The sequence below is a fragment of the Syngnathus typhle genome, linkage group LG1 (assembly GCF_033458585.1).
Source record: "Syngnathus typhle isolate RoL2023-S1 ecotype Sweden linkage group LG1, RoL_Styp_1.0, whole genome shotgun sequence".
In the NCBI taxonomy this organism is placed as follows: Eukaryota; Metazoa; Chordata; class Actinopteri; order Syngnathiformes; family Syngnathidae; genus Syngnathus; species Syngnathus typhle.
Genome location: NC_083738.1, coordinates 27,203,704 through 27,215,872, shown reverse-complemented (window position 1 = coordinate 27,215,872; position 12,169 = coordinate 27,203,704). Strand labels below are relative to the sequence as shown.

The following is a 12,169-nucleotide window of genomic DNA, read 5'->3' as shown; positions in this document are numbered from 1 at the left end:
GTTATTGCTCTCAAAAACAGCCCCAGAGACACCCCCCCCCCCCACCCCGCACCCCCTCAGCCATAACACACACATACACACGCGCAGTCCATTGTGGGTCCGTGATCTGCAAGCACGTTTGCAGTCCAAGCGGCAGCGTGTCTTATTTTTTTCCCTGATATTGAAAAAGGGAAAACTGAGCCACCCAAATTGGGGACAGTTAACTTGGATGGGCATCTGTGTGCTTGCGTTAGCTAAAAATCATACGAGCCGGGGTTGATTCTTTACTGGTGGAGAAGGAGAACTAAAACCAGTCTGGACATCGATACCAATGATGGCCTTGCATTTTTGCCAGACAGCTGGACCTACCAACCGTTTTGTCTAAGCTTAGCCAACTGTCAAGTTAGCGCAGCTTACCTGTTTGTTTTTTAGTGGCCTTTCTAATGACGGCTCGAGTCAGAGTCGTACTAGCAAAGTTTGTATGTGGCTCTTTTGCTATCAAAACCGGAATCCTCATCTGAATCGTTGAAACTCGCTCGTGAGATGATCTTCGCCACGCACATTTCGTCAGTAAAGTCAGTCGGGCTGTTCTGGTTTCAATGTCGCGTCTTTCTGAGCGAGGACATTAAACAAAGGACTGTCTTACGTCTCATCAGATAATACCGTATTTTTCCATGTATAATGCGCCCCCATGTATAATACCGCATTTTTCCATGTATAATGCGCCCCCATGTATAAGACGCACCCTAAAAATGGCATGTTGATGCTGGAAAAAAGCCTGTACCCATGTATAATACGCACCCAAATTTTGACTCCTACTTAAGTCCGTCAACGTAAACTTATTTCAGAAAAAAGATCATCTTTGGGAACAACCGGATGTTATTCTGCCGGTCAGTGTCACTGCGCATGCGCTAGCAAACTCGATAGCGAAGAAATGTTTCGGATTTGCGTAGGGGTACATTGTGACAGCAAACGAGCAGGTGATCCAGCAAGCCTTGTCTGATACCAGAGCATTGTGTTCGAAGTGAACAGCAGAGAAGAAAGAAAGCGCATCTGTAATGGCGGCCTCCGTATCATATCCGGATTAAAAAATAAAAAAACAAAAATGTACCCATGTATAATGTGCACCCCAGATTTTAGGACAATAAATTAGTTAAATTTTGCGCATTATACACGGGAAAAAAACTGTATTTTTGATCTGAGGTTTATTAAGGCCGCACTTGTCCCCTTGATCGGATCCAAAAAAGGTCAGGCTGACAATTTGAAATAATCAAATTTCCCACCAAAAATCTTCATGTCCTTTTCAGAAACAAGCGTGAGTGTAAGATCTTCTCGCCTTTTGTTTGGTTTAATGATGCAAGATTTCAACCTGAGAGGACACACAGCACGACAAAAGCTGTTTCGCTTTAACATAAGCGCTCTTTCCAAAATTGAAGATACGTGCCCATGTCAAATAAAGTCTTTGACAAGCTTTAGATTGACTCGCCGTCGCCAATCGTAAAAAAAAGTGCGTCAACAAAATGACGCTCGTCCCTCATTTGGGACAAACCTTGGCGGCGCTCTGGCGGCGTCCATCACGGCATCTTTCGCGGCCCCTCGCCATTGTTGCCTTGTTGCCCAGGAAGGTTTTAATGTAATGGTGTCCGTCGTCAATCACAGCGCTGAATGCGCGGACGCGCACGGCCACCGCCTCTTCATCAATCTGCTATTGCATTCTGGGAGCCGCTCCCTTTTCACTTGTCGCTCGCTGTTTGCTCGTCTGATAATTTAGCTCAGGACGAGCGGCGCCGTGGAAACGCGGACGCCACCCGCCCGTACCTCGCGTGACGGCGGCAACCAGATCGTGGTCCAGGTGTGGGAGCTTCTTCCAAAAAAGTGTCTTGCTCGTGAGCACTGCTTGCATGCGCCAACACAAGCGCTGTCATTGCTGGCAACCTGCTCGCTGAATTTTACAGACTTCCCTCTTCAGTGACTTAAAAAAACAGTCTTGCCAAGAAATAGATGCAATGAGCTGAATGGCTTTCGCTTTGTGCGCACAAAAATAAAATAAAATGAAAACTGGATGTGTTTTAAATGATTTAAATCAGTGGCCCCCAACCTTTTTTGCGCCACGGACCGGTTACATGTCAGAAATATTTTCGCGGACCGGCATTTATATAAATAAATAATACATTTATATAAATAAATAAATAAATAAATAAATAAATAAATAAATAAATAATACATTTATAATAAATATATAGTAAATACGATGAAATTAAATGATACGACTGACATAAAAACAAGTACAAATGACAAAAATAAAACTCACTATTACGTTGAATTATTGGGAGCGCTGAGTTTGTTTCTCAGAAACGAGCCGGTCCCATCTAGACGTAATCGGAGACAATGACACCCGAAGTGATTCAGGTTTGTCTTTTATTGCAGGATGCTTGGTCTCCATGTGTTGAAGCAGTTTTGAATGCTTCATTGCCTGGTTAGTTAGCCTGTCGCTACATATTAGCTTTGCGGCCTCGACTGGGGAAACATGTCACGTGACCGGGACGAGTGTCTTGACCTGAATTAATTGATTAATTGATATATATATATTTTTTCTGTGCGGCTTGGCGGCCCAAGTGACCCACGGACCGGTACCGGTCCGCGGCCCGGTGGTCGGGGACCGCTGATTTAAATGATCGATTCTAACGTAATAATTTATATACCGTGTATATATAGTGTGTTTAAATATTGCATATTTTGTAATATTTATTGTGACTCGTGTAAAAAAATTAGGTTCAACAAGTACTTCGAATTAATTGAAACAAGCCAATGATTTCAAGTGGTCCTAAATAGAGCTGATAAAATTGTCCTTCATGCAGTCTCGCCTGTATTTTTTTTTAACTTCTTGTAAACCGCATTTGGATCTGCGGAGCAGCTATCACGTTTCACTTTACATTGCGGTAAAGTTATAAAAAGAGACAACCATCTCCGTAAAAGATAGAACGGTTTTTTAACAATTGCAGTAAAAAAAAAAAACGTTGTGTTTTCTTGCGCTTTTGCCTCCTCTGCAAATTTGCACCTTCCAATTGCGTCTCCAACGTGCTGGCCTGCTTCACGTTCGCCCCACAAATTAGCATAAGGCTTCATTTTACAAGTTGAGGGCGCAAACATGATTTGCGGCAGCGCCTCACTCGTGCGTAAACTGCCGACGAGAAGTTGGGGGGGGGAGGTGGGGTCTCGTGTCTTAATCCCGCCCAAGCTGCTCTCCACACACCTCTCACTCCAGCGCTTTTCTCTTTCACTTGTTTTCTTCTTTTCGTCTTTTCTTTCGCTCCTCTTCATGGGGGGCGCTTTTAAGGGGGGGGGGGGGGCGGTGTTATCATCAAGTGTACACAAAGCAAATGAAAACGTCCACAAGGCAGCAAAGGCTGAAGAAGGAAAGCTGAAAAAAGGAGAAAGAACACATAGCGGCATATCAGCATTTTCACTCATCTCAATGTTTACACTGATGGGACCAAAACAAGCCAACGATGCCCAGACAATTTTCAACCCAGCAATTTTAAGACTTCGCTTGAGTTTCAAAAGCACGCTAGGGCACCCACGTCACGTGACGCTGACCGTTGTCGCCAGGCAAGACCAGGCCTGGTCAGGCACACTTATTAATGACTGTCGTCGCGTGTGCGTGGTTGTGCGCGTGTGCCACCCACTTTTAAAATGCACTTTTACGTGCACGAAGACAATCTGCTCCCACACTTTGAAGTCAACATGCCGTAAAAGAAAAAGAAAAAAAACTCATAAACTCCTCCCTCTTGTAAAACAGCCCACTTGTGCCCCCCCCCCCCCTCCCCTCCCCGCGCAACTAATTGTATCAATCCATACAGGTGCATCTCGTGAAATGAGAGATTTAAAAAAGTTATTTTGCACTAGCGTGGACCGACCTGAGAATTATGGACGCTGCTTGGTGCATAAAAGTGCGGAAGTGTGCAAGTGAATAATTCAAGCAAACATCAACCACTTCGAAGAAGGGAGAAAGATATTGCGCAATGCGCATCTAAATAAAAATGTCAACAAGACAGCAAAACATGGAGAAACAAAAATCCGGCGACTTTTATAAGTTGATTTATCAAAGCGCATTTCACTTATGTTGCCAATGAGTTCCGAATATTTTGAGATCGGGAAGCTTTAAGCAACACAAAATAATGAAGACAATGAAAAGAGGGATGTTGAGCTCGAAGGGTTTTCTTCTTCTTCGGCCATGTTCTCTTAATAATGCACACACTTGGTTGGTTGATTACTTTGCCCGTTTATTTTATTGTCCGCAACACAGGAGGGTGAACATATTCGCACATCGCGATTTGTATGCAGTTTTCGCTACATAACCCGGAACAGGAAGTGAAGTCTTCCATGACCACAAAACAAAATCACCTCCAAAATAAAACGACAATTAAGAAGAACATCTTTCCACAACAAAAGATAAACCAACACATTCACACAGGAGAACATAAATCCAACACCCCCCCTTGTTCTCATGCTGTTAACCCATAGCATCTTGTGCATTTCCAAAGAACCATTTTTGAAACTTTTTGAGTCTCACTTTTGTAACTGGTTTTGTTAGTATGTCTGCAGCCATTTCTTCTGATGGACAGTATTCAGTGTGGATTTTTCCTTCATTCAACGCTTCCCGAATGAAGTGATACTTCACATCAATGTGTTTCGACCTCTGTCGGTTCACTGGATTTTTACTCAAAGCAATGGCCCCTTGGTTGTCCCCAAACAGTTTGACACACGTGTACCTTTTTCTGTCCATCCCGTTTAACAGTTGGATTAAGTACATGCATTCTTGAGTAGTGGTTGCAAGACCAATGTATTCGGCTTCACATGTCGAGAGTGCCACTGTAGGCTGTTTCTTTGACTTCCAGGATATTACTGGTCCCTCTTTAGTAAGTGCAAAACAGTACCCTGTTGTACTGCGTCTATCTTTTACAGAGGATGCCCAGTCAGAGTCACTGTAAGCAATTAGATCTAGATCCTCACTGCTTTTCTTAAAGATCAGTTCAAAATCATTTGTACCTTTTAGGTATCTGAGGACTTGTTTTGCTGTTACTAAGTCCTCTCTCGTGGGTTGAGCTAGTGTTTGAGATAGTCTGCTAACAACCCAGCTTATATCTGGTCTCGTACACGTCATGGCATATATCAGACTGCCCACTATTTCTCTATACTCCCTTGGGTTAACTGTCCCATTTGTATCACTTCCTCTACATATAGTAGTGTCAGTTTTTAATTCACACGGTGTGGATCTGGGTTTACATTCTGACATCCCAAAACGTTCCAACATTCTTTGAATGTACCTCTTCTGACTCATCCTGATTTCAGCCCCTTTTTGTATAAACTGGATACCAAGAAAACTGGATATTTTCCCCAGGTCTTTCATGTTAAACTTTGACCTCATTGTTTCTTTGAATATGTTCAACATGTTAATATTGCTAGCCGCAATGATCAAGTCATCTACCCAGATGATAACCAGCAGAGTTTCATGGTCAATGTCTTTCCTGTATACACAGTGATCAGAAAGGTTTCTTTCAAAGTCATTTTGTTCAAGGTAGTCATTCAAGAGTTTGTACCAATTTCTCCCTGATTGTTTTAACCCGTAAAGGGATTTCTTTAATTTGTACACCAAATTTTCTCCTGACTCTGTTTGCTCAAAACCTTCTGGTTGGTCCATGTATATTTCTTCCTCAATGGGAGCATGCAAATATGCAGTTTTAACATCCATTTGGTGGATAATAAGATCATTCTGGACTGATATTTGCATTAGGGTTCGTACAGATGTCATGTTTGCTGTTGGTGCAAATGTCTCTTGGTAGTCTATTCCTTGTGTTTGGTTGTAACCTTTTGCTACAAACCTGGCTTTAAATATTTGTCCTTGTTCATTTTCTTTGAGGGCGTAGACCCATTTTCCTCCAATGGTATTTCTACCAGTAGGTAAAGTAGTCAGTTCAAATGTGTCATTCTCTTTCAGAGATTTGATTTCTTCTGTCATTGCCTGTTTCCACCTTGTTGCCTCTGGTGACATCAGTGCCTCTTTATAGGTTTGGGGAATTCCACATGTTGCTCTGTAACAATAATCAACACTTAAAGAATTTACATTATCTAGCACTCTGCAGTTAGATATGTAATCCTCTAAATATTTAGGAGGTTTTCTTTCTCTGTTAGGGTATCGTTCAGTTTGGTTTTGATCATCACCCTCATTTCTTTCTGTGTCAAGGTTTGGTTCATTTGTGTTGATTTCTTCCTCTCGAGGAGTTCTATTCTCTGCTGCATTTTCATTTTGCTGTTCTGTACTTTCCTTTGAAGGCACTACATGCTCATAAGTCTGAATTTCTGTGTCACATTCATCAGTCTGTGTTTGTTGTTCAACCGTGTTCTTTTTGATAAATCTCACGAGTCTGTGTTTTGACACTTTTCCGGTGTGGGGGTAATAAACCAGGTATGCTGGGCTATTTTTACTATACCCCACAAATATTCCTTTTCCACATCTGGGATCAAGTTTCTTGTGATCATGTATGTATGCATAACAGTCTGACCCAAATATCCATAGTTTTGAGAGATCTGGTCTTTTCCCTGTTAACATCTGATATGGTGTACTTTTAGTCCTGTTACTGTAGCATCGGTTGCGAGTGTGTGCTGCATTTTGAATGGCATAAGGCCATAGTTCTTTTGGCAGCCCCTTTTCTAGTAAAAGACACCTCCCCATTTCAAAGAGAGTTCTCCATTGTCTCTCAGCTGTGCCATTCTGATGAGGAGAATATGGTGCAGATGTCTCATGCTTTATACCTTTTTCCCTTAAAAGAGACTGGAAGGAACTGCTTGTGAATTCAGTGCCATTGTCAGATCTAATGCATTTAACATTGCCATATGGTGCACAGTCAGCTAGAAACTTTGCTGTGGCCTCTGTGGTGTCACTTTTCTGTTTTAGAAAGTAAACTGACACTGCCCCTGAATAATCATCTGTGAATATTATAGCATATTTGTGACCACTTTGGCCAATTGGTTCAATGGGGCCGGCTAGATCAGTGTGCACCAACTGTAATGGCACACTCGCTTTTGGGTCACTTTTTCTGTTTCTGTCGTTAGTGAATTTCCCTTCTGTGCACACATTACAATCTAACATGTCACTGCCTGTGATTTTCATGCCCTTCACAACATCAGGTAGCTTTAACACATCTCTAACATTACAATGTCCTAAAATTTCATGCCATGTTTTCACATCACAAGTCAGATTAACAGTGTCACAGGACATCATGTCATTGAATGATGTTTCATTATTTACCGTTTTCAAATAGTAGAGTCTGTTGTATTCTTCGATGTAGAAGACTGTCCCATCTTTGTTCACCAGTTCACTCTGTCCCTTCTTGAAGATCACCTGTGCTCCATAGGTTGTAGCTGCCTTCACTGAAAATATGCTCTGAGGGTAGGATGGGATGAACAGAGCATCTCTCAACGTGATGGTGGTATAGTGTCCTTGTACGTCCTGTAGAGAGACGTTGGCATCTCCCCTCTTGAGTGCGACGTTATTTGTCCTGGATCCATCAGCAAGCTCCATGTAGTGTTTCTCAGGATCAAAAGTCTCATCAAACTTTATGAACTTGTTCTTCTCCGTAATGATGTGTGAAGTAGCACCACAGTCCACCATTAGTCCTTCTCTTATTATGTCATTAGGCAGAAGTCTTTGACTAACTTTAAATACAAAAGTCTGCTCTTCTTTCTTGTCCTCTTGTTTTTCTACAGTTAGTTTTGCATCATCTGTGTACTTGGTTTTTCTTCTACATGTTTCATCACTGTGTGTCGAGCTTCTATGGTAGCTACACCATTTAGGTGTTCCCTTTTGGCGACAATCTTTTACAAAATGTCCTCGGTTTCCACATCCATGACAGACGATTGAGGTTAAATTAACCTTCATCACATTATCTGTTTTTACTTTGTTGTCGAATTTCTCGGTTTCCTCATAACTTCGCAGGTTGCTTTTGAACTGTGTGAATGTTAAATCTTCACTGCTTTGAGTTGTGTGAATAGCAAATGGCTTGTAAGCTTCAGGAAGCCCCTTTAAAATCATAGCGATAATAAGTCCATCACTGATGACTTCTTTTGCATTTCTTAGGGAGGTCACTGCTTTTTCAGCTCGGATAACATAATCTATCACTGTCTCCTCAGGTTTCTTTTGTAAAGACGTTAGCTCTGTGTACAGTGCGATGATTCTAGGTTTGCCTTTACTATCGTAGTGGTCTCGGAGTATTTTTAAAGCTTTTCTTCCGTCGTCAGTTGCATCTCTCATTACCAGTGAAAGGCTTTTATCATCAAGGAACTGAATCAGTTCAGCGTAGCATTCAGCATTCTTCTCTGCATCTGGATTAGTGTCCGATAATATAGTGTCCTTTAGGCCAATTATCCGCATGTGGCCTAGCAACTTTGTCTCCCAGAGTTCGTAACCGTTTTCGTCTCCGTTGAACACTAACCTCTGCCATCTTCCTCCTGTTGTGTCACGCCTGGGCCCATAACCTGTTGAGCTCGAAGGGTTTTCTTCTTCTTCGGCCATGTTCTCTTAATAATGCACACACTTGGTTGGTTGATTACTTTGCCCGTTTATTTTATTGTCCGCAACACAGGAGGGTGAACATATTCGCACATCGCGATTTGTATGCAGTTTTCGCTACATAACCCGGAACAGGAAGTGAAGTCTTCCATGACCACAAAACAAAATCACCTCCAAAATAAAACGACAATTAAGAAGAACATCTTTCCACAACAAAAGATAAACCAACACATTCACACAGGAGAACATAAATCCAACAAGGGAATTTTCAAGAATATAACAAGTCGCACACGTCCCAATTGGAGGCCGGTTGGTGTCGCGCACGTGCGCTGCGCGTGCATTACAATGAGAAAAGCCGCAGCAGCAGCAGCAGCAAAAGAAAGAAAAGCAACACAAAGCGTGAAAAGAAGTGCACGGCGCGCGCACACAATGGTGCTATTCACCTTTGATATATTGCGCGCGCACGCGCACAGTCTCATGATTTCTTAATGACGACACAACGAGCGCACGCACACGCGGATTGTGTCTAGTGTGACGGACTTTTTAGCGTCACGTGACCTGGGGTAGAAACGGAGGGAGGGGGGGGGGGGGGAGACTCGCGCGTGGCTAGCCTGTGATTGGTTGGCCGTGATTGGTGGCACGCTCCTCGTGCCCGCGGGCTGGTTATGCAAATGAGCAGCTCCCGCGGCACGGGGCAGCCTTCATTCATCTTCTTCATCCTCCCCAGGGGGGCAAAGGATCGGGGGGGCACGGCAGGGACCTGGGGGGCGAGGGGGGGGTCCATCCATTGTGTGCGTGCAGTATAAAAGGCGGGCTGAGGTCGGTCGTGTGCCACACTCGCACGATCTCGCTCGTCCTGAGCCCTCACGCACGCACACGCACGCACGCACGCGCTCGCTCGCTCACCTGAGCCCAGCCGCCGCACACATGGACGCGTACGCCATGCACGACTTTTTCCAGCTGAGCGACGACGACGATGACTCGCGCGCCAGCACGCGCTCCTCGTCGCCACCGCCTCCGCCACCGACGCAGAAGAAGCGGCGGCGGGGGCGCGCGCGCAACGAGGCCACCGTACGCGTGGTCCGGAAGAGCCGCCGGCTGAAGGCCAACGATCGCGAGCGGAACCGGATGCATAACCTCAACGGCGCTTTGGAAGAGCTGCGCCGCGTGCTTCCGGCGCTACCAGACGAGACGAAGCTGACCAAGATCGAGACCCTGCGTATGGCGCACAACTACATCTGGGCCTTGGCCGAGACACTGCGGATGGCCGACCGCGGCGGACCCCCCCGCGACGGTGCCCTCGGCGACGGCCCCGGTTCGGGCTGGTTCTCCTGCTGCACAAGCTCGCCGTCCTCCTCGCCGTCTTCATCATCTTCCTCCTCCTCCTCCTCGCCCGCCTACAGCCCGGGCAGCCCGCTCGAACACGCGCACGAGCACGCGCTCTTTGGCCGCCCGCGGGGGCTCTTCTGACCGTTGGAGTGAACCCCCCACCCTCGCCTTCACGGACCTCCCGGCGCGAGCGCGAGTACAGGTGCTTCTCGCACTCCGATGGAGCCCTGCATGCGCGTGCACGAGCGCCCAAGCCAAGTCGAAAGGTCAACTCTCCAATTAGTTGTGTGAAATTTCACACTCAAGACTCATTCATTATTCATGAAGACTTGGCTTTATTTATTTTTGAAATGTTTTGGAACTATTTGTACATACAGAAAGATTTTATCCTATTTCCTCACTGACACTTTTCAGCACAATAAAGTTTTTACTTTTATACAAAAAATACAACTTTGTGTGTCTCGCATACAAGCACAGAATGGGGGAGTGGGGGCTTGACGAATGATCACATTGTAACTGCATGTTCCGTGTATGTTGTGTGTGTGTGTGTGTGTGTATCCTCATGCTTCAATCAGGGTTAGGATTCTAAGCATGATTGTGTATTTATTTAAAATATGTAATGTTGAAATCTTCGACATCAAGCTCGTGAAGGTAGCAAAAGTTAACACGCGACGGGAACAATGACTCAAAGTGATCACATTATCATTTCCAATCAATCAGCTTTTTTGCAAATAAAAAAAAGAATGCAAAATGAATCTTCTCATCTGCCAGACCTTTCAAAGCAACCAGAATATTTTGAAATCTTCTGCTCCGAGATAAAGTATTTGTTTTGAGCACAATGCGACTTTAAAAAAAAAATTAATAAAAAAGCCTTGTCAGAATTCTCCCAATCAACGACGAGAATTCTTGATGATGCCTTCTCAACAGCTCGTCCGACTTCAAGCAGCAATTAGCTGGCGGCTAAGCTTCTGTTTTTGCAACAAGTCTTTCGTCTGGAGGGGGCGGAGCCGACATCTGCTGCTCACTTGACACCTTAACGCTTCACGCTACGCGTTCACAGCAGGGGAACTCCTGGACGCAAGTAAATCGGACAAAAACTATTTGCAGGGCTGAGGTGGGAAGATGAGATGTGGAGACGGAAGAGCAGCCAAGGAAAGCGGAAAAAGTCCACAAAATGCCAGGGGGGGGCGGAGCCTGAGTCAGAAGGTCTTCATTGACACAAGTAACCTCTAGAGTTCAAAGGTCAGGGGGTCGACAGGTAGAAGTGTGTGCTTGAGGCCTCTTGAGCACGCACACGCACGTTTTTACTGCCGTGCGAGTGTCTCTATGCCATAGTCCAACAATCAAGAGTGATCGAGACGAGACAAAAGTCCTATTCTGCAAAACGACCCATTTGAACGAGTCATCAGCCCAAACTGTTTCAAAAAAGACAAAAAGTCACAAGGCTACTGACGCTCACAAAGACAACACACAAAAATACACACGACATACTCGATGGTCTTGTACCTCACACACGCACACACACACGCACACACACACGGCCTCAGGGGTGATTGGGGCCCGCCCACTAAGTGACAGGAAAGTGTCAATCAAGAGAGCACCCATGCAATATGAAAACACACCCGCACATTGCTTTTCCCAGCATTGAGATGGAAGTGAACATTGTAGAAGTTCATGTGGAGGCCTTGCATGGGGGTGGGGGGGTGTCGGCGGTCTGATAGGATCATGAAAAGTGAAGCAGATGGAAGTTCTGTGCCCTCTGCTCCTCCAGATAACCTCTGACTCCTCCCCTGGGACCCCCACACTCCACCTTGTGCCACTGATTGCACCTGTAACCCCCCCCCCAGACACACACACACACACGCACACCTCAGGGCAGTCCTGACTAATTTGTTGAACTATCTGAACCGGCTGCTGGCTGACAGGAAGTGAAGCGGTCATATGACAACGACAAGCGCGTCTCGTTTTGCGGATGAATGGAAATTCAGAGGGACATCCGGAAATTCATCTGCTCAATGTTGTCTATGCTAACGAATCGCTAGCTGAGAATTAGCGCCCACCCAAAAAAGGTGGTTGACCCTCGTCTATACGATGGCCGACTATGCAACGTCATCGCAGTGCACATTTTCAGTTCTCGCTCCAGTTTGCCGAGACGTCGTCACGGTAACCGGCATCCTCCTAGTTGCGATGAGCTCGTCATCTTTAGCGGACCGTCTGCCCTGTCGCTTGGCGGTCGCTCAACAATTAGCATGAAATTTATAACGAGCGGCGCAAAAGTCATCCAGAGGCCGA

At 45.2% G+C, this 12,169-nt stretch overlaps 1 protein-coding gene across 1 annotated transcript; it reads left to right on the top strand.

Annotated features, from left to right (window-relative positions):
- The first annotated feature begins 9,475 nt into the window (after positions 1-9,475).
- neurog1 (neurogenin 1) lies at positions 9,476-10,547 on the top strand. Its single transcript, XM_061283722.1, has one exon. It carries the CDS (start codon positions 9,476-9,478, stop codon positions 10,016-10,018), a length of 543 nt encoding a protein of 180 aa, XP_061139706.1. The 3' UTR covers positions 10,019-10,547.
- Positions 10,548-12,169: the final 1,622 nt, after the last annotated feature.